At 42.7% G+C, this 21,979-nt stretch overlaps 1 protein-coding gene across 2 annotated transcripts in view; it reads left to right on the forward strand.

Annotated features, from left to right (window-relative positions):
• OSBPL2 (oxysterol binding protein like 2) overlaps positions 1–21,979 on the forward strand; it is a 70,779-nt gene that overhangs the window by 16,319 nt on the left and 32,481 nt on the right. Inside the window, exons 1-2 of one of the 2 annotated variants that reach the window (XM_038749878.1) lie at positions 12,029–12,262; positions 17,009–17,169. In XM_038749878.1, the coding sequence (XP_038605806.1) occupies positions 17,133–17,169 (37 nt within the window). In that variant the 5' untranslated portion in view covers positions 12,029–12,262; positions 17,009–17,132. Of the gene's footprint in view, positions 1–12,028; positions 12,263–17,008; positions 17,170–21,979 lie in introns of those variants that run through there. The other variant, XM_038749879.1, reaches the window with a different exon arrangement.

A 21,979-nucleotide genomic window follows, 5' to 3' on the forward strand; every position in this document is an offset into this window, starting at 1 on the left:
GAGTGAGGAACAAGAAAGAAAGGAGTTAGAAAGCAGAGCTGAAGGTGGGTGGTCAAAAGTAAAATTTACCACAGCCATCTGAAGATGCTGATGGGTGGGGGGTTTTTTTGTTTGTTTTTTCAGAGTTTTGGGGTTTCTCCTGGCCTAAGTCTAAGTGGGCAGGGCTTGCTCTTTAGCCTCATGTCCCTGCCTTTTAAAAGAAAAGTGTATGTTTCTGTACCCTTTCCATTCTGCACTGCAGGAAGATGAATTTTAGTGGGATAGAGGTCCAGACTTTTGGTTGTAGAAGAAGGCAGCTGTTGAAGAACTTATCTTTGCGTTCCTCCTCTACATTAAGTAGATGGAAGGAAGATCTAGTAGATTTTGAAAATGTATTTTAAAGGCATCAAGTTTTACTAGTAGCTGGAGTAAACTGTTAGCTGTTGAGTCATCTCTGCTTTTGCTAAGTAATGGGGGAAAACTGCTTCCCTGTGCTATTATCCAGAGCAGGTGCCCTAGGGGATGCTCACAGGACTCTGACTTTCAACCCAACCAGCACCGTAGCACCCTGGGGTTTGCTTGCAGAGAGGTGGGAACTGCTTCAGTTTGGATAGTTCTTCATTCAACTCCCACTTCTTCTCTCTCCCAATTCCTTCTTCTATGCCCTTCCCCTTCCCCTAGCACTCTGCCTTCCAGTTTTCTCGTTGGGGACGTGATCGAAAGGGATGTAGCACCAGCAGTTTCCTTAATGCGTCTTGTGCAGATCTTGCTGATGTGTGACGGCTCAATTATCAGTGGCTGGGGGAAAAGTTGCTTTTCTTCAGGAGAAACTCTAGCAGTCAGATAAAGAGTTCCGCCTGCCTCCTTCTCTATGGCGTTCCAAAAATAAAGCATTCTAGGGAGCTCTCCGTAAATAAGGGCCAGAAGTTGGAATTCATTTTGGTCCAGGAATAGGTTTGATTCATGAATCTGTCTTTTCTGTGCTAGAGGATAGTTAACTAACTTGACTTGGACTGTGAGCCCTGTGTGGGATAAGGGACTGTGTCCAATCTTCTGTCTACCCCAGTGCTTGACCCAGCGCTTAACAAATGACATAAAAAGCGACTCTGGTATGCAAAGAAGCCCATCTTTTCCTTTTGTTGAAAAATCTGTGCGTAGATTCATGCTGTAATGTTCACTGCCCTTGCTGTTTTCGTGCTCAGTGTTGAAGAATAAAATTACATTGGAATGAAGGTGAGAGCAAAGTAGTATAGAGTTAATAGTAGAATTTTTTTCCAAGGTGTAACTTTTAAATCCCAATAAGAATCTGAGCCATGAATACTACTGTACTATGAAATAATGGCTTTGAAGGAGATAGTGATGGAATTTGAGGAAATTGGGATGGGTTGGAGCAGGTAAGGCATTCCAGATAGGGGAAGCAGCGTGGCCTACTGAAAAGAGCACAGGCTTTGAAGTCAGGACCTGGGTTCTATTTTGAGCTCCATGACTTGTCTGCTGTGTGACTGTGGGCAAAAACTTCTCTGTGCCTCAGCTATCTTATGGGGATTAAATTATCCAGTCAATCAGTGGTATTTATTGAGCATTTACTATATGCAGAGCACTGTACTAAGCCTTTGGGAGAGTACAGTACAACAGAATTAGCAGACACGTTCCCTGCCCATAATGCGCTGACAGTCTAGAAGCTCTAAAGAGTAGCAGTCTTAGTGCATCCTCAGGTGCTGACTAAATGCAGCCATTGCCCAAGAAAAAACTACTCAGAAACAGAACTGAGAGTAATAAAAATTGCAATAAGAGAACTGGAAATTGAACAGTCTATTACACTCTTTTGTGGTAACTGAGTTATCTAAATCTGACCTAAAATAGAGCTCTCCAGATTTAATTTTCAGATAGAATATGGCTAAAGCAGACTCTTAGAAAAGCTAAGGAATAAAGTTCCTTGGGGAAGAAATAGTAAATAACCCTATTTTCTTCACTGATTTAAACCCATGTTCTTGCAAAAGATGCAAAATGAGTTGTAGAAAATGCAGGGATTGAAAATGGATCTTTGTATTGTCAGCAAGCAGCAGGATCCAATAGTGCCTTAGAATTACAGGACAAGGGAGTTTGTGTCTGGGCCATGTGATGCATTCTCAGAAAGTCGGTGTTGGGAAGGATCCTAACAGGGCAGACTGTACCTTTGAAATACACTGGTAGACTACAAAAGTTTGGCTTTTCATTGTGTGCTTCCAGTAGACCAAAGCCGTACTCTGCTTTGTTTGTTTAGATTTAATCTCTAACATTTGCATTTCCTGTGTTTTAATATGAAGTGACCAGATTTTCAGGTGAAACTCAGGGAGCAAGATTTTTATGAGAGCAGGCTGAAAAGGAGGTTGAAGGAGAGGGGAAAGACGTAGCAAGCAGGAAGAAGAGGGATGGGGAGGCTGAGGGCGAGGAAGGGTGGATAGAATACAGGCCTGGGAGTGGAATGGAATGAAGTGGTCTGTTAGACGTATTTATTGAGCTCTTACTGTGTGCCGAACGCTGTACTAAGTGCTTGGGATAACAGACACACTCCCCGTCCGCAATAAGCCTGCTAACTAGACGGGGAGACAGACATTAATATAAAGTTACAGGTATGTACAAAAGTGCTGTGAGACTGGGAGGGAGGATGAATAAAGGGAGTATGTCAGGGCAACGCGGAAGGGAGTGAAAGAAAAGGAAAAGAAGGATTAGTTAGGGAAGGCCTCTTGGAGGAGATGGACCTTCGTTGAGACTTTGAAGGAGGGGAGAATAATTGTCTGTCTGATATGAAAAGGGAGGGCGTTCCAGGCAGGATGTGGGCAAGAGGTCGGTGGCGAGACAGACGAGATTGAGGCGCAGTGAGAAGGTTAGTATTAGAAGAGCAAACTGTACGCCTGAGCTGCAGTTGGAGAGTAGCAAGGTGAGGTAGGAGGGGGCAAGGTGATTAAGTGCTTTAGAGCTAGTGGTAAGGAGTTTCTGGTGGAATGGCACCCTAAAAATTGGGACTCTGTCCATCCATTACCCCACATTTGGAGCATCTGATCGCACTACTGTAGTAGTTCAGTTTCTTTAGTGTTCATCTGAAGGGCAAGATGCTGGTTTAGGCAAAATTAGGGGGAAAAGAGTTCCTTTTTTGCAATGATCAGAAATAGACTTGCAACTAGTTTCTTCAATGACATAAGGAAAGGCCTTCAAAAATAAGCACAAATCCCCCAACTGGGGAAATATTAAAGCTTGGCAGCCTTCTAAAACTTGGCACATCTAGTGTAAACATTTCCTTCGCTTAAAATTTCAATCTCCAAAAGTAATCTTGCCACCCGTTCCTTCTCATTTCTTCTTGGCCTTCGTCTCCCGAGAGAGGCCGGAGATCTGCATGAAGAGCCGTGTCCGCGCCAGCCTGTCACTTGCAGGAGCTGTGCTGGCAGCGTGGCTGGGGGCGTTGCGGGAGCTCCGGAGGAGGCGATTGGCTCGGGGCACTGGGGCATGAAGAGGCCTGTGGGCAATGCCCCCTTTCCTCTGCCCCACTAACTGTTGTAACCCTGCCTGGGAGGTGGGGAAGCAGGGGAGAAGTAAGAGTGGGCAGAAACAGCCCTGGAGGTGAGCAGTTTTTTTGGTTTTGTTTTGTGGTATTAAGTGCCTACTATGTGCCAGGCCCTGTACTAAGCACTGGGATGAATGTAGTTCCTGACTAACCTCTCAGGCTACCGTTGCTGCAGCATTGAGCCCGAAGGAGAGGCGCAGGGCCGGTGCCCAAGGGCAGCAGGGGCTTCAGAGGACCCTTTTTAAACCACAAATGGCCATTTTGGAGACACCAGTCACAGTGTGGAACAGCAAAACTAAATCTGCTTCCTCCCAGTGCCTGACTCCCCCCTCCACCGCTTTGTGCTTGTCTATGTCTCGCAGCGGGAGTGAAGTATGGAGTTTTTGCTAGGGGTGAAGTGAAATCAACATTCTTTGCCATTCACCTGTTAAAGAGCAGTTACTGGTCGGTTTTGCTCTAGCAGATTGGGAATGGACTCAGCTGTCTTTCTCAAAGCAACTTTCACACAATATTTGTTCAAGGTCTTGATTGGAGATTTGGAACCAGTGTGGGTTAGCATCAGCTTGCTTGCCTTGGGAATTTCTCGCATTAGTTTTCCTTTGGACAGAGAGTCGTACAAAATGCAAAAGAGTGTCTTCTGGGACCTTCTTTTAATTTACCCACTGCTGCCTCAGGCAGGGGATTATGGACTTTATATGCCATGAGTTTCATTTGAAGGAGGTAAAACAGGGAAAGTGGAATCCTGGCATCTTTTGCTCATTGGTTCTTTCATTGCCATAGCTTGAACTTGGGAAGGTCTGCCATTTCATGGCTTCCTTTGATCTGAAGAATGAAAATCTGACTGCACATTTCATTATTGAATTACCATGGGAAGAAGAAAATTATACTGGGAAAAGTCAAGTGGTCAAATGTCAGGTAAAAAAACGTGCCTAATAATGGTGTTATACCAAATATAGCCCCATTTTAAGTAATGGAATATCTTTCCCACGAACATGAAAAGATATGTGTCTTAGGTCGTAGCTACTCCATTGGCATCATTGCCACCTTTGCCCATGACCATTAAAGGAATAAAGGAGGTCAGGAAAGAAGTCTTGGCATTTTGGTGGAGCTTTAGTACAATAATGTTTTTCCCATGGCACCATCATGGAAGTAGTATGGCCTAATGGAAAGAGTGCAGGCTGTGGAATCTGCACACAGTAAGGGTAAGTAAGTACCATTGATTGATTAAGCGTGATTATGCTATAGTTGGTAGATATGGTTTCCTCAAACTGCTTACAATCTAGTGAAAGCATGTCAAGAGAAAACTTAGGCCTACAATGGTCAACAAAACGCTAGACCAGGTATAGCCTATTACAACCACCTTATCATTGGGGAAGGGGATGCTGATCAGAGGCGCTTAGAACAGCGCTTTGCACATAGTAAGGGCTTAACAAATGCCAACATTATTATTAGTGTATTATTATTATTCTCTGGGCCTCAGTTCCCTCATCTGGAAAATGGGGGTGGAGACTATGAGCCCCCCGTGGGACAACCTGATCACTTTGTATCCCCCCAGTGCTTAGAACAGTGCTTTGCACATAGTAAGCGCTTAACAAATGCCAACATTATTATTATTATTATTATTATTATTATCATCAGAGAGCTTCCTTTATTTGAGAAGCAATGTGACTCTTTAGCAAGAGAATGGGCCTGGGAATCAGGGGACCTGGGTTCTAATCCCGGCTCCTCCACTTGTCTGTTATGTGACCTTGGGTAAGTCACTTAACATCTCTGTGCCTCAAATCCCTCATCGGCAAAATAGGGATTCAATACCTTATCTTCCCTCCCAAACCCACCCTCTCCCTGACTTTCCCGTCACAGTTGACGGCACTACCATCCTTCCCGTCTCACAAGCCCGCAACCTTGGTGTCATCCTCGACTCCGCTCTCTCGTTCACCCCTCACATCCAAGCCGTCACCAAAACCTGCCGGTCTCACCTCCGCAACATCGCCAAGATCCGCCCTTTCCTCTCCATCCAAACTGCTACCCTGCTCATTCAAGCTCTCATCCTATCCCGACTGGATTACTGCATCAGCCTCCTCTGTGATCTCCCATCCTCCTGTCTCTCCCCGCTTCAGTCTATACTTCACGCTGCTGCCCGGATCATCTTTGTGCAGAAACGCTCTGGGCGTGTTACTCCCCTCCTCAAAAATCTCCAGTGACTACCAATCAACCTACGCATCAGGCAAAAACTCCTCACTCTCGGCTTCAAGGCTGTCCATCACCTCGCCCCCTACTACCTCACCTCCCTTCTCTCCTTCTCCAGCCCAGCCCGCACCCTCCGCTCCTCTGCCGCTAACCTCCTCACTGTGTCTCGTTCTCGCCTGTCCTGCCGTCGACCCCCGGCCCACGTCCTCCCCCTGGCCTGGAATGCCCTCCCTCCACACATCTGCCAAACTCTCTCTCTCCATCCCTTCAGAGCCCTACTGAGAGCTCACCTCCTCCAGGAGGCCTTCCCAGACTGAGCCCCCTCCTTCCTCTCTCCCTCCTCCCCACCCTACCTCCTTCCCCTCCCCACAGCACCTGTATATATGTCTGTACAGATTTATTACTCTATTTTACTTGTACATATTTACTATTCTATTTATTTTACTTTGTTAATATGTGTTGTTTTGTTGTCCGTCTCCCCCTTCTAGACTGTGAGCCCGCTGTCGGGTAGGGACCGTCTCTATAAGTTACCAACTTGTACTTCCCAAGCGCTTAGTACAGGGCTCTGCACACAGTAAGCACTCAATAAATACAATTGAATGAATGAATGAATGGGGAATCAAAGGTTCTAATCCCAGCTCTGCCACTTACCCGCTGTGTGACTTTGGGCAGGTCGATTTTTTTTTTTTAAATATGGCATTTGTTAAGCGCTTACTTTGTGCCAGGCACTGCATTAAGCACTGGGGTAGACACAAGCAAATCAGCTGGACGCAGCCCATGTCCAACATGGGCCTCACAGTATTAATCCCCATTTTAAGGATGAGGTAACTGAGGCACAGAGAAGTGGAGGGACTTGCCCGATGTCACACAGCAGACAAGTGGCAGAGCTGGAATTAGAACCCAGGAGGTCCATGCTTTATACAACAGACCACGCTGTCTTGACTTTTCTGTTTCCTCATCTGTAAAATGGGGATTCATTTGGACTGTGAGTCCCAGGTGGACAGGGACTGTGTCCAATCTGATTTTCTTGAATCTACTCCAGCATTTAGCCCAGTGTTCGGCACATAGTAAGGAATTAACAAATAGCACAATTACTATTTTCAGGTAGGGCAGTTGTTAAGATATTTGTGTCTCCCTCCTCCTCTTGTCCTCCACCAGGATCTCACACCGTGTTTGCAAAGTGTCCTGAGAGCCTTAGATGAAAAGTCCTTTGAAAGCTCCAAGTGTTATTATGACAGCAGGTACTAAAATAACAAAGCAGTTATTTTAAAGTATTGATTCTGCTCTCTCAATTCTATTTCTGACTAGCTTTTGATAAGAATCTAATGGAACATGAGAATTCATTTAAAAACAAAACCACTTTACTGAAGCTTGCATCTAGAGATGGAAACATACATTTAAAAATAAGCCATCTTTTTAGAGTAGTTGGAGACAAATACACCTGAGCTTTCCTTCAAACAGTGTGCATTCATTGAAGTGCCACTGTTACCTTGATTGTGCTCTGAGAGTGACAACTTCAAGCATGTAGGTCTGGACCTGATGGTTGCTGGAATTACGATGTAGGTAATCGTTCACGTTCGCCTGGTATTTGTGAAGTTTTGTACGTGTGCAAGCTACCTCTTTCGATTTTCACACAACAGAAATAAAAAGCAACAACGGAGTGTCCCATCATACAGGTTTGAGAATCACCACTTGGCCTTTTTGGCCCCTGCCAATTTTGTTCCCTTCAGGGCCATGGCTGCATTACGTGGATAGTCAGACGGTGAGGTAGTACACTTGCCTGTTGTGTGATCATGGATAAGTCACTTAACTTCTCTGTGCCTCGGTTACCTCATCTGTAAAAAGGGGATTAAGACTGTGAACCCAGCGTGGGACAGGGACTGGGTCCAACCTGATTATCTTGTGTCTACCTCAGTGCTTAGCACAGTGCCTGGCATATATTAAGGGCTTAACAAAGGCCACTTAAAAAAATTGCAAGGTGCACCTGAAAATTTTTTGTAGATAACATAATTAGAAGCAAAAGTAACTGAAAGTCCCCTGAAATCCCCACTCCACCTTGAATTTTGATGCTCCACTATACTAGGGACCCCCGATGTATTTCCGTGACTCTGGTTGGATGTTTTTGCAGTGCCTGTGCACTCCAAATACGTCCCATAGAAGCAGTGTGGCTTAGTGGAAAGAGCCCGGGCTTGGGAGTCAGAGGTCACGGGTTCAAATCCCAGCTCCCCCAATTGTCAGCTGTGTGACTTTGGGCAAGTCACTTAACTTCTCTGTGCCTCAGGTACCTCATCTGTAAAATGGGGATTAAGACTGTGAGCCCCGCACGGGACAACCTGATCACCTTGTAACCTCTCCAGCGCTTAGAACAGTGCTTTGCACATAGTAAGTGCTTAATAAATGCTATAATTATTATTATTATTACCCCTGCGCTTAGAGCAGTGCTTGGCACATAGTAAGCGCTTAACAAATACTATTATTATTATTATTATTATTATTATTATTATTATTATTATTATTACCTGTTGTGTCAGGTGCACTTTCAGACCAATGAGAAAAAGCCATCTCTGGGCCCAGCTGTGCAGATCCCTGGGAAATTTGGGTATTCGGGTTGGTTCTAAATTGGATTGAACTTCCTGGGTCAACCTCACCTTCTGAAACCAGTGCATTTGGAATTCTCCAGTGTTTTCCAGCGTTCTCAAGAGTTCAGTGAAACCATCTCTGAATTGACATTGAGTACTACTGAAGGATTGACATATATCATAGTCTACTGCTCTTTCTGAACTCTCAATTGACATTGCCTTAAACATATTCAAAGTGATCATCTATCTGGCTGGTGTCATCTATTTTTTAAGGTTGAAAGGTCCCTAGAAATTTCCAAGAGAAAACAAATTCCAAGAAGATATGCACACTCCCCTTTTCAAGATGAGAGAATTGCATTCAAACATTACCTATCTTTACCTTTGATTATTTTGCCCATTTTAAAATCCTAGGTGCAGTCTGTGAGCAAAGAACTGACTACGTGCTTAGCAGTTATCATTTAGTGCAGAGGCACTCCAGATTACGTAGTTCATGATTTTAAAAAGTGGTCCTGATATGAAAAAGTTGTTGTACTTACCTAATAATTCTTTGCATTTTAAAAATCAAGTGCACTAGTTTGTATATGCACACGTGGTGCTAGTTAAGCGCTTACTGTACCGAATAACCGGGGAAGATACAAGCTAATCAGGTTGGACACAGTCCATGTCCTACATGGGGCTCACAGTCTTAATGCCCATTTTTAGGTGAGGCAACTGAGGCCCAGGGAAGTTGTGACTTGCCCAACATCACCCAGACAAGTGGTGGAGTCGGGATTAGAACCCAGGTCCTTGAGCTGAGCATCTGCAGTATTTACCCCGTCCTTGGATGTGGCTGAAAACACTCCGCGCATCTAGCTGGTGTTGGGTTCTGTGAGAGTTTGTGGCATACCGCTCTGTGGGCAGTTTTGATCCAATTCAAAGAATTTGAGAAGCAGCGTGGCTCAGTGGAAAAGAGCACGGGCTTTGGAGTCCGAGGTCATGGGTTCAAATCCCGGCTCCACCAGTTGTCAGCTGTGTGACTTTGGGCAAGTCACTTCACTTGTCTGTGCCTCAGTCACCTCATCTGTAAAATGGGGATTAAGACTGTGAGCCCCCCGTGGGACAACCTGATCACCTTGTAACCTCCCCAGTGCTTTACACATAGTAAGTGCTTAATAAATGCCATCATCATCATTATTATTATTATTAAAGATAGCAAATTGCAAAATCATTTTGACCTTATCCGAAGTCTCTTTAGGTTGCACTTTGTTCTTTGTCCACAGTTGAATTGATCCTCCTGTCCTTGGAAGATTAGATTGTGTGTGTTAAAGGTTCCTTCTAGCTCCAGGAATCTGCGGCTTTATTTTTGTCATTAGATAGCCCTCCTGTTCTTTTGCTTAGACCTAACAATGCTTATTTTCATTCTTTCTGGGTAAGTCATTCAAATGATTGAGAATCAAATGAACCAAAATTTTTGCAAGAGGGCTCGTTAAAATGAGAGAGTGTAGTATGGATTTAGAAGAGTCACTTCTCTTCGGGAGAATAAATGACCCCCAAACCTTGAAACTCAATGCCCCCTAGTCTGGGCATGGGGAAGCAGGAGTGACAAGAGGGGAGCACTAAGCTGCTTCAAGGCCCTGGGAAGGAAGTTCAGCCTTGGCCCAAACACATCCCCCTTACTTCTTCTTGGAGTTATAGTGTAGGTGAGAGAGGAGGATGTGGAGAGAGGAAGGTGAAGAAGTAGAGAAAATGCTTCAAGACTCAGGTACTCGAGGACTTGAATTTCTGGGGCCAGAACCGCAGGGGAGACCTACCTCAAGTTCCAGGCCTAGGAGCCCGTTTGATTTTATTTATGCCATGGGTTCGCATCAGCTCATTGTGGGCAGGGATTGTCTCTCTTTACTGCTGTATCGTAGTCTCCCAAGCGCTTAGTACAGTGCTCTGCACATAGTAAGTGCTTAATAAATATGATCGAATGAATGAATGTAGCCTGTGCATATAGATCATTTATCACTTGAACCTACATACTATGCAGTTTGTAAGCTTTGGCGTGACTTGGCCTTTCTTTGATGAATTTGAGTTTGTACACTCACACCGTACTTTTTATATATGAGTGCTTAATAAACACATTCAGATGCTGTCTAACCAGGGCTTTTCAGTCTCAATCTGTAATTTGTGTGGCTGTCTTTGGAGGGAAGCAGGAAGAAGGGCCATATTAGAGGCGTTCATACCTCGTCCGTGGCTGGCAGGGGGCCCAACAGAACAGTAGATTTACCTGCAAGCGTCTCTGAGAGAGGGTTTCTAGCATTTCCCGTTGTTCCACGGAGCCAGGAACCACCAGAAGCAATGCAGGGGGCTTTCTGAGTACCTGAAACCGCTTTACCTGAAGGCAGCATGGGCAGAAGGAGAGGGTGGGGAGACTGGGTAGGGGGAGAGTTTGGATTGTGTTCCGTATTTTGCAACGACACCACATCACGGCAGGCCTGTAGGTAAGCCAGCTGCTCCCTTGGTGGTGGTCCTGCCGTCTGCCGAAATGACATAGGCAGGGGAAATGGTTCAGTGGTGGTGACCAGTTCAGAAGCGCAGGGCTCAGACCTCAGGCAGCTCTTAGTTTCCAGGCTGTTGTATTCTGTCTGGTCAGCACCTGGTCCCAGGCAGCCTGACTAGACGAGTATTTATTCTACTACTTGGTATATCTTTGTAAACCTCATATTTATATTGCACTGGAGCTCAAATATAATCTAGGTTTTCATTTTTAATCTAGCTCACACCCATAAGGTGTTTCACCCAGGGCTACTATTAGCCCCATTATACAATTAAGGGAATTGAGGCACAATGAGATAACGGGCCAGGCCAGAGGTTACACAGTGAATCAGTTGCAGAGTTAGGAACACAACCCATGTCTCTGGTTGTTCACATGCTGTAGCAATCGTATGCAATCTATTTTTAATCTTATTCCAATAAATAGTAATAATAATAATGGCATTTGTTAAGCACGTACTATGTGCAAACCACTGTTCTAAGCACTGAGGGGGGGGGATATAAGGTGATCAGGTTGAATCAGGGTTCACAGTCTTAATCCTCATTTTACAGAAGAGGTAACTGAGGCACAGAGAAGTTAAGTGACTTGCCCGAAGTCACACAGCTGACAATTGGTGGAGCCGGGATTCAAAGCCATGACCTCTGACTCCGAAGCCCGTGCCCTTTCCGCTGAGCCACGCTGCATTATAGTCAGGTTATACTTTTAGAGATGGTAGCGAAGCTATCCGTGAATCTCATGTTGGATAGGGACTGTGTCCTACCTGATTATTTTCTAGCAACCCCACCAAAAGTATAGTGCTTGCAACATAGTAAGCACTCAACAAATGCCATCATTATCATTATTACCCTAAGTCTCTGTGTAGTAGAAAAATGACATCTTTCAGATTGATCAAGTCCTTTGGATGACAACAGGAAGATGAAGAATAAAGATGTATCTTATGGATGAATCAAAATAAAGTTTAATGTAAAAGGACCTTGTGAAGAAATAGTAGAAATTCCTCTTCTGAGACAGTGTGGTCTAGTGGAAAGAAAATGAGCCAGGGTGTCAGGAAATCTGGTTTCTCATCCTAGCTCTGCTACTGGGCCTACCATGTGATCATGGGCAAGTAGTCATTTAACCTCTCTTTGCCTCAGTTTCCTTAGCAATGGGCGTAATTATTTTCATCTCCTTATTTCACAGGGATGTCGAGAGCATATGATGCGTTAACATGAATGCTCTTCGGAAAATCAAAGTACAATGCAGTCAGTACTTCTATAAATATGTATTGGTGACATTCTTGGAAAACTCATGTTACAGAACTCAGCCTTGACTGATGCCACAAGGATCCGCTTCTTGCATATGCATTTTATCCCTACAGCTGTGCCTTTCTGGAAGAACGTTCCCTAATTCAGCTATAGCTTTCTATCCAAAATGTATAGGGAAAGCATGCATTAAAGGAGAATGGACCAAAAGTTCAAGGTGGTATAATTACTGTTGTTGCTACTCTTCGGAATTCTTCCGTAATCCATTTTCCTCTAAATGACCTTCCCTGATTAATCTCTACTTTCTCCACTGTATATCTCCCAACAGCCACTTCAACCTTTCCGGGACATGTAAACACTTCAATTCTCACAACTGCTGTAGGTAGTACTTATGCCTGTGTCTTCTACCCTTTTTCTTTTCTCCATCATCAAATAATTTAAGAGCTCGGTGCTTGGTTTTGTCTTATTCAACCTATCCTACATAGTCATTCAGTCATATTTATTGAGCACTTACTGTATGCAGAGCACTGTACTAAACACTTGGGAGAGTACAATATAACAATAAACAGACACATTCCCTGCCCACGATGAGCTTCCAGTCATTACGGACATTAATATAAGTAATTTTGGATAAGTACATAGGTGCTGTGGGGGTGAAGGAGGGGTGGAAAACGGGAGCAAATCCAAGTACAGAGGTGATACAAACGGGAGTGGGAAAGAGGAAATGAGGTCTTAGGGAAGGGGTCTTGGAGATGATGTGCCTTTAATAAGGCTGTAAAGATGTGGAGAGTAATTGTCTTGGATATGAAAAGGGAGGGCTTTCCAGACCAGCGGTAGGATATGGGCGGAAGGTTGGCAGTGAGGTAGACAAAATCGAGGTTCAGTGAGTAGGTTGACATTAGAGAAGCTAAGTGTGTGGGCGAGGTTGTAGTGGCAGAACAGTGAGGTTAGTTAAGAGGTGGGCAAAGCGAATTAGTGCTTTAAAGCCGACGATAAGGAGTTTCTGTTTGATGCAGTGGTGGATGGGCAAACACTGGAGGTTCTTGAGGAGTGGGGAAACATGGACTTAACATTTTTGTAGAAAAATGATCCAGGCAGCAGATTGAAGTAAGGGCAGAAGTGGGGAGAGACAGGAGGCAGGAAGGTCAGCAAGGAGGCTGTTGCGGTAATCAAGGAGGGATAGGATAAGTGCTTGGATTAACATAGTAGCAGTTTGGATGAAGAGGAAAGGGTGGATTTTAGTGATGCCATGAAGGTTGAGCCAACAGGATTTAGTGACAGATTGAGTCTGTGGATTTAATGAGAGAGATGAGTCGAGGAAAACACCAAAGTAATGGGCAGATGACTATGAAATGCTTCTCAGAATCAGCAAAGTACTATCATTCTACCAACCCTGTTGTACTCTCCCAAGTGCTTAGTACAGTCTCTGTACATGTTAAGTATTCAATAAATACCATTGATTGATTTATCCTGAATACATTTTTTTTTAAATCAGCTCTCACCTCGCAAACTCTACAGCTAAGGATCTCCATCAGGGATGTAGCACTCGATGCTTCCACTGAATTCTGCTCTTTAGGCAGCACATCCTTTTAAGATGCAAAGGTAGATAAAGAGGCAGAAAAGGGAATCCAGAAAGCTAATGTGGCCTTTGAGAGACTGACAGAGTTTGGCATCAGCTTATTATTTATTTTACTTGTACATATCTATTCTATTTATTTTATTTTGTTAGTATGTTTGGTTTTGTTCTCTGTCCCCACCTTTTAGACTGTGAGCCCACTGTTGGGTAGGGACTGTCTCTATATGTTGCCAATTTGTACTTCCCAAGCGCTTAGTACAGTGCTCTGCACATAGTAAGCGCTCAATAAATACGATTGATGATGATGATGATGATCAGCTTGGAATCGATAAGCAGCTTGGCCTAGTGGATAGGACATAGGCCAGGGAGCAGAAGGACCTGGGTCCTAATCCTGGCTCTGCCACTTGTCTGCTGTGTGACTTGGGGCAAATCACTTAACTCCTCTGTGCCTGTTATCTCATCTGTCAAATGGAGATTAAGACTATGAGCCCCATGTGGGACATTTCCCGATTACCTTGTGTACACCCCAGTGATTAGTATGGTGACTGGCCCCTAGTAAGTGTGATCTGCATAGTTATCGTATGGGCCCATCCTTCTTTGGGATAGTGAGATCGCACTGATGCCACATATGAGGTATAGAGTATTCTCTCCCAGCATCGCCATTGGGCCATATGAAGTGGCAAGATGGGACCACAGGAACAAGGTCTTGGAGAATGCATTCAGACCACCAGCATCTAAGCAGTGTTCATCATATCATGCCATTGCCGGATGGGACACGTGAGGAAATGGAACAGCAGCAGAGTACCCAAACACCTGCTCAGTGGTTAGCTGAAATAGGGTCACCCTAAGCAGAGTGGGCAGAATAAATGCTTTGTCCTCCCAAGCAAGTAAAATTTCAAACACTGTGGCCTATCTGGGACTAGAAAATAGATTAGCCTGACATATAGCAATATGGAATGGATGACTGTTTTAGAACAAAGGATATGAGAAGATAGTGCCAAGTCCTGTAGGTAGTAAGTGCAACGGTACACCAAAGGAAAATCTTTTCATGTGCATGATATGCAAGGGATTGATGGTCATGTATTAATCCTGTCAGCCATAGTAATACACACTGATTGAAGAATCTCCCCATTGTCCTTGAACCTGGGAGACATTATACATACTTTTGTGTCATTAAGGTATAATAATCTCGATAAACTCTCATATAACCAAATCAGGTTCATTTTAATTGGTGGACCTTACTCTTTCCTTGGCTTTTTAGTTTCAAATTAAACTAAAGCTCAGCGGTTTCATCTAAGCAGAGGCTTAAACTTTTATAACGGTGGAAGTTAAGCAAGACATTTGGCCAGAGCAGCCAGATTTCCAGTAGAGCCCAGTGGTATCCTGACATCTAGAGTGTGCTTGGTCCCAACTGCTACTAAGTTTCGAACTGGATCAGAAGTGAATCAGGCCAAACCCAAGACGTGGGTATGTTTCTGGAAGGTGCATCTGTATTTATGCGACAGTTCCACTGTGCTGTACTGTGTGCCTTGTTCTCCATACCCACCCCACAAACCACCACCACCCGAAACCCCTCCAAATGAGTGAGGAGGTTTAGGAGGAGGGTCTCTGATCCTCTTTGAGTCCAACTGGGATTGATTTAATGTGGCATAACTCTACTGCACAGTCCTGTAAGTGTGGTCGCGGAGAAGGGGGAGATGATCTGAGGAGGAAGATTAGCCCTGGGCCAGGTCTCTCCTTTCTGGTTGTCCAAGGTTTGGTTTACTGAGAGTGTAACTTTCCATTTGACTTAAATGTGACCGGGCCTTTTGTTTACCAATGAATATGAAGATTTAGTGTTTGGAATGTTTTGTTCATCAGGCTACACAATGCTTCACAATTTGAATAATCTGTCTCAAGATTAGAATCTTTTTATCAAGTAGTAAAAACGGAGAAGTTACAATAAATTAATTTTCCCCCAGCTTTTACCTGAAGAAACATACAGTATTCTGTTGGGAAGAGAAGTTGTTTTAGAATTCAGGATCTTTCCTCCTTTTATAATTGGGAAGCCAAGTTAAGAGGAAGCAGTTTGCCAGAGAGTAGAGTTTAATTTACATTACTTTAGAAGCACTGTGTACAAAGGGCCCTATTTACTAAACTGGGGACAGTGGGGCTGGGGGGGATGTGGTTATCCAGTACTGTCCTTAGAAGGAATTAGTTGACTTAACTCCCAGGGAAGAAGAAAAAGTGTCTTCTCTTAGTGATGAAGGGAACAAAAAGGAGCATTTAGTGTTTGAAATTCAAGTAATATCTGGGAGGCTGAATTCCAGATTAGGAGTAGTTTTAGAGATATCATCACCGAAATCCTTGAGAAAACATCCTGTACACTGTCCCCATTCCCCCCGGCCCCCCGAAACAAAAATACTCATAAGGATCGGGCATTTGTTAGCTGAAGATTTTGGCCCAGATTTTATTTTAGAGTAAAATAATGAACTGCATCTAATTTCAGTGGAAAAAAAACATTTTGGGGATTAATTTGTTTGGTTTGTTCCAATTCCTGATCTTCCAAGTTTGTTCCAGGGTAGCAGATTAATATACATGAAATTTCTTAAAATGCAGAGGGCAATTAAGAATTGATGAGAGGATTTCATTGAAAATGAATAGAGGTTTGGGATGATTTGGTTTCATTTACAGCCATTAACTTGTGCAGAATTCGTCATGCTCTATGAAGCACATTGAATTCCATGACATAAAAGGTAAAATATGAGTCAACATGATTTATATTCATGTCTGCCTCCCCCTCTAGACTGTAAGTTTGTTGTGGGCAGGGAATGTGTTTGCCAACTCTGTTGGATTGTACTCTCCCAAGACCTTATTGTAGTGCTCTGCACATAGTAAGCGGTCAGTAAATGCCATTGATAATGATGATAATTAATCCAACTATTAACGTATAATTTTGGGTAAGGGTTTGCAATAACTAAATGGATGACTGATGTTTCAGCAGTTTCTAAAATACTGAATTTGCAATGGCTTTATTATTTGTACAACTTCAGAATATTGTCCTAAACTTCTTTTTGAAGAAAAAATTCTTAAACTAGCCCTACCTAGCATGTTAACCACAAAATGCAGGTCAAAATGAATCTCTGAAGCTGTGTTTAGTAATTTGCTAATATAACCTGTTAGTGATTATTGAATAATTATTCTTTGTAAATTTTACCTTGGTGTTCTTTGATCTCCATGTTCTGACAGATTTTTATTTTTTCAATTCCTGGATGGAATTGCAAAAGAAAATTGGCTGTTGCCCACTGTTCAAGAATAGTGATTTGGAAAGTGTTTTGTTTTTTGAAAGAATTTTTCTAAACAGTATACCCTCAAAGGAATAATTCTGCCTTAATATTCCCCATTTAGATCTTCAAAGTCTATTGAAGACTGACGAAGAAAACATAGCAGAAAGTTATAAATCAAGTAGTTCAAGAATAATGCTGCAGCAGAAAGCAAGATAAAGAAAGAAAAGGAGATTTACTACTGAAGGATGAATAGTGAAGAAGAATTCTTTGATGCCGTTACAGGTGAGTTCAAGACAAAGATAAAATAAACTAAGTTTATGGTAGGTATGTCAAGTTTTATTAAAATTCATAAGATGGAGCCTGCTTTTAAGATATAATAATAATAATGATGGCATTTATTAAGCGCTTACTATGTGCAAAGCACTGTTCTACATATTGAATACTGGAGGTTAAGGCAAAGGGATAGGTGTTAATCCTTGATTTTTTTAACAAGTAATTTGACTTATGATATTGGGCCTCAATGTTAGTCCAAAACTCTTTTTTAAACACAAAATGGATATTTTGAGGGAAGAAAACCAAAAGCTTTATTGCCATATTTTTTTCTTAAAGTAGGCAATAATCTTGTCATTTTTCATCAATCAGTCGATGGTATTTATTGAGCACTTACTGTGTGCAGAACACTGTACTAAGCACTTGAGAAACTATAACACAACAGAGTTGGCAGGCACATTTCCTGACCATCAGGAGCTTACAGACTAGAGGGGAAGACAGATATTAAAATAAATTATGGACATGTATACTTACGTACATGATTTGATGTCTAAAGAATGAGGTTCATCATTTTAAGAATAATTCTTATTTTGAAGATGTGTTATTTCAGGATCATGGAGCTGTGTAGGGCAGAAATATCGTGGACCAAAAAGTAATGGGGATTTGTGGATATGTCTGTGCAGTCCTACAGAGATAAATTTCCAGCCCCTTCAAATAGGGAGATTTAGATCACAATCGGTTACAAGGACGGTGAGGAAAAAAATTTTAAATTAATGACTTTAACTTTTGAAGAAGCAAAACTCAGCCATAACGGAAATTTCAAATTGTCCCTCTCCCGTGGTGCAGGAAATGAAATGCAAATATAGTTAATGTCATTGTGTAATTTTGATTGGACTATAGAATAAACTATCTATATTTTATTCAGTACCAAGCAGTCTACAGCTCATGGAAAATAAGTGGTACAAAAAAAATATTCCGTCTTGTAAAAATAGTTCAGTGCTAGTTTTTCCAAGGTGAGTCACAAAAATAACTTAATTTAAATGTGAAATAAATATTTAATGAACTGTGATATTAGTCTAAAACAAAGACTAAATAATAAAGGAGATGCAAATGTTTATTTTGGCCCCTTATCAATTTTCAAAATGGTTTCTTATATTTGAATCATCAGCAGTGTCTCAGCCCCATTAGTCGCTGTTATTTATAATGATTACATTTTTCATTTTTTTTGTTTTCAAAATTTATATTGATGGTAAACTAAGTCTTTTCATTCTTAAGTCTTTTAATTTCGCTGTTACTTAGTTTTTGACATATGTGGTGATCACAATCCATCAGTTTGGGATTCAGGTAAATACCTGTGTGATTACAGTGAAGGGAAGGGAATAACAGGCTTGCTGTTTGGATCAAGAAAATAGAATAAAGGAGCATCTGATTTTCAGGACTTTTTTGAAAAGTCTTATGGTATTGTATTTTTTCCTTAGAAGGGCTTGCCATATTAAAATTTCAGTGCATTGTTCGTACTGGGTTGTAGTCACAACTTCTATATGCAGAATTAATTACCTTGCAAAAGAACATGTTCATTTGCATCATAAAGAGATATATACTCCACTCTTTTCAAAACCACCACTTTATTCAGTTGTGCAGACAAAATTTTCTGGTACCAGTGGTAAAAATGTATTTAAATGGAGGTATACCAAAATGGTAGCAATTTTTCAATTATAACTGGGAAGTATTTGAATCATTGTGCCAAGTTTGAAGTAGGTTACTTAAGGGATGGGATTTTTTTTTAGTTATTCATTAATTATCAACTTTGCCGAAATTACTCAGTTCTCATTATGGGGTTTGGTCAACAAAAACTTCATTTTCAAAATAGTTTATATGTTTGATAATTGTACCCCTGAGAGTAGCTTCATTGTCTCTTATGGAACTTTTTTAGACTGTGAGCCCACTGTTGGGTAGGGATTGTCTCTATATGTTGCCAACTTGTACTTCCCAAGCGCTTAGTACAGTGCTCTGCACACAGTAAGCTCTCAATAAATTAGATTGATTGATGTAGACTTGTTAAATTTGTTTATCAAGGTTGGTAGGAGATAATTAGGTGCACCCCACCATGGATGCAGTGGCTCAGAATTCCTTTCACTTTGACAGGCTGTCGAATCTTTCTGACATGAGAGCCAGCATCGAAGCCATTTGGTCATCATCATCATCATCATCATCATCATCAATCGTATTTATTGAGTGCTTACTATGTGCAGAGCACTGTACTAAGCGCTTGGGAAGTACAAATTGGCAACATATAGAGACAGTCCCTACCCAACAGTGGGCTCACAGTCTAAAAGGGGGAGACAGAGAACAAAACCAAACATGCTAACAAAATAAAATAAATAGAATAGATATGTACAAGTAAAATAAATAAATAGAGTAATAAATATGTACAAACATATATACATATATACAGGTGCTATGGGGAAGGGAAGGAGGTAAGATGAGGGGGATGGAGAGGGGGACGAGGGGGAGAGGAAGGAAGGGGCTCAGTCTGGGAAGGCCTCCTGGAGGAGGTGAGCTCTCAGTAGGGCCTTGAAGGGAGGAAGAGAGCTAGCTTGGCGCATTTGCTAGCCGGCACATTTCCTGACCATCAGGAGCTTACAGACTAGTCATTTTGAACCCTGCAGTATCCTGTGCTCATGGCTTCCAGGGATGGGGCTTTGGGGAATTTGGAAACAGAGGCCCTGAGAGAAGAGAAGTGCAGGGAAACATAAAGGCGCATGAGGCCTGGGGAACCTGGTGGCAGGAGTAAAATCTCCAGGACTGCACCAAGAAGATGCAGAGACTTGACTTCCCCTGCTATACAAGAGGAGAAAGGGGTTTTGGGCCAAGCCACAGCCAGAATCGGGACCTGTTGCTGCTTACTAGGCGGACCACCAGACCTGCCTGTGATTTAGATGAGGTAGGTTCTGAACGGGAGGTCCGTGGTTGAGATTTGAGGGCCTGGCCTCGGCCCTGGAGCCAAGTTAATGCACAAAAAATGCCCAGTTCACAGTTGGGTGAGCAAGGAGAAAAGTTTTCGTCCAGGTCCTGGAGCCAGATGGGGATCACAGAGGCCCCCTGTAAACCCAGAGACATCCCCAGCATGGCCTCAGAGCAAAGTAGCCTCACCGGCCCGGCCCACCAGAGTAGGAAAGGTCCGTAGGCCAGACCAGAACTTCTCACCCTCCACCTGGCCTGGAAGGTGGGATTTTTTTTTTTCAGTGGTACTTGTTAAGTAAGCACTTACTGTGTGCCAGGCTCTGTGGTAAGTGCTGGAGTAGATGCAAGCTAATCAGATTGGACATAGTCCACGTCCCATGTGGGGCTCACAGTCTTAACCCCCATTTTACAGATGAGGTGACTGTGGCACAGACAAGTGGCTTGCCCAAGATCACACAGCAGACAGGTGCTGGAACAGGGATTAGATCCCAGGGTGTTGGTGAGAAAACCCCCAGTATGGTTCCACAGAGTATACAGGTAGGAAGAAATTAGGGAACTGGAGCCATATTTTGGCTGACCACAGATGGAGTGGGCCAGTCATAGCTGTATTCCCCACCCAAGAAGCCGTGGGGGCCAAGGTAATGAATGGCTTCACCACCTCAATGCCTATTTATGTGGGAGGGTAAGGGAGAGGAAAGCTGTAATCATTCATTCAATGCTATTTATTGAGTGCTTAATGTGTGCAGAGCACTGTACTAAACACTTGGAAAGTACAATTCGGCGACAGAGCCAGCACTTCCCTTGCCCCTCTAGAGTTACCACTATTGATCACCATCTATTTGTATTTTTCACGAACAGCCCAGTTAAATAAAGCTCTGAATTTCCTGGGGATTATTTTTCACTTTTCTAGCCTAGAACGTCTCACTGGTGCTGCTCTTTTTACATCTGCCTCAAATGCACCTTCAGCTCAAGTCCCATATTTTTCACACGCAAAACTAATATTGTTATCCATGATTGAATTCCCAGTGGATGTAGTTCTCATTTGATAATTGCCCTTGGGATAAGAGAGCAATTATTAGTGGGTGACTTCATTTTTATGCCCAGTAGGCCACCTATGTTTTAAATAAGATTGCTGCATTAATACTCCTTACTCCACTCTTAGGATCGCCTAAAACAGGCACTTAGCCCTTTTTCTTTTTTCTGTGAAGAAGTTTTATCTGGCAATAGTAGATCTTCCACTTCTCACACTCCCTCCCTCTCTCAAACCTCATCTGGAGGGTTATTCCATCACTAGGAGTGGTGTTCGTTTGCTGCTTTTCCATGCCCCTGGCTCATCTCCCAGTCCAAATTAAACACTGGTTTTGAAACTCAGTGTAATAGCCTTACATTTTCACTGTAAAACGTTTAAAACAAATATGTTGCTAAAGTGACACGCAATTGAGTAGAACGAAAAGATGATTTTAAGTAAAGGGTAGGTGTAATCACCATCCATTAATATTAAGGAACTTCTTTTATATGGAATGATGTACCCAAGACTGAGGCTGGTCTGTTGTTCGCCACTGCAGACTCCGTCGTCATCATTATCACCTTCTTCCTTGAGATTGGGGTGACAGGCCAGATGTGTATGAAAATAGATGTTCAGTACAGCCCTTTTATAACAAAGCCTGTTGGATGTGTAATAGCTGATTTTTTTTAAAACTCTGAAGCTAGGATTCTTCTTAGTTTTCTTATTTCATGAATTTTTAAAAAAATCTCTTTTCCACAGCAACAGTAGTTTTGGAAATGCAAATTGTCCCTCCCCACTCATCCATTCTTTTTTTGAAATTAATCCCATCCTTTCTGGAATCCCAATAGAGCA

The sequence above is a fragment of the Tachyglossus aculeatus genome, chromosome 8, assembly GCF_015852505.1.
Source record: "Tachyglossus aculeatus isolate mTacAcu1 chromosome 8, mTacAcu1.pri, whole genome shotgun sequence".
NCBI lineage: Eukaryota > Metazoa > Chordata > Mammalia > Monotremata > Tachyglossidae > Tachyglossus > Tachyglossus aculeatus.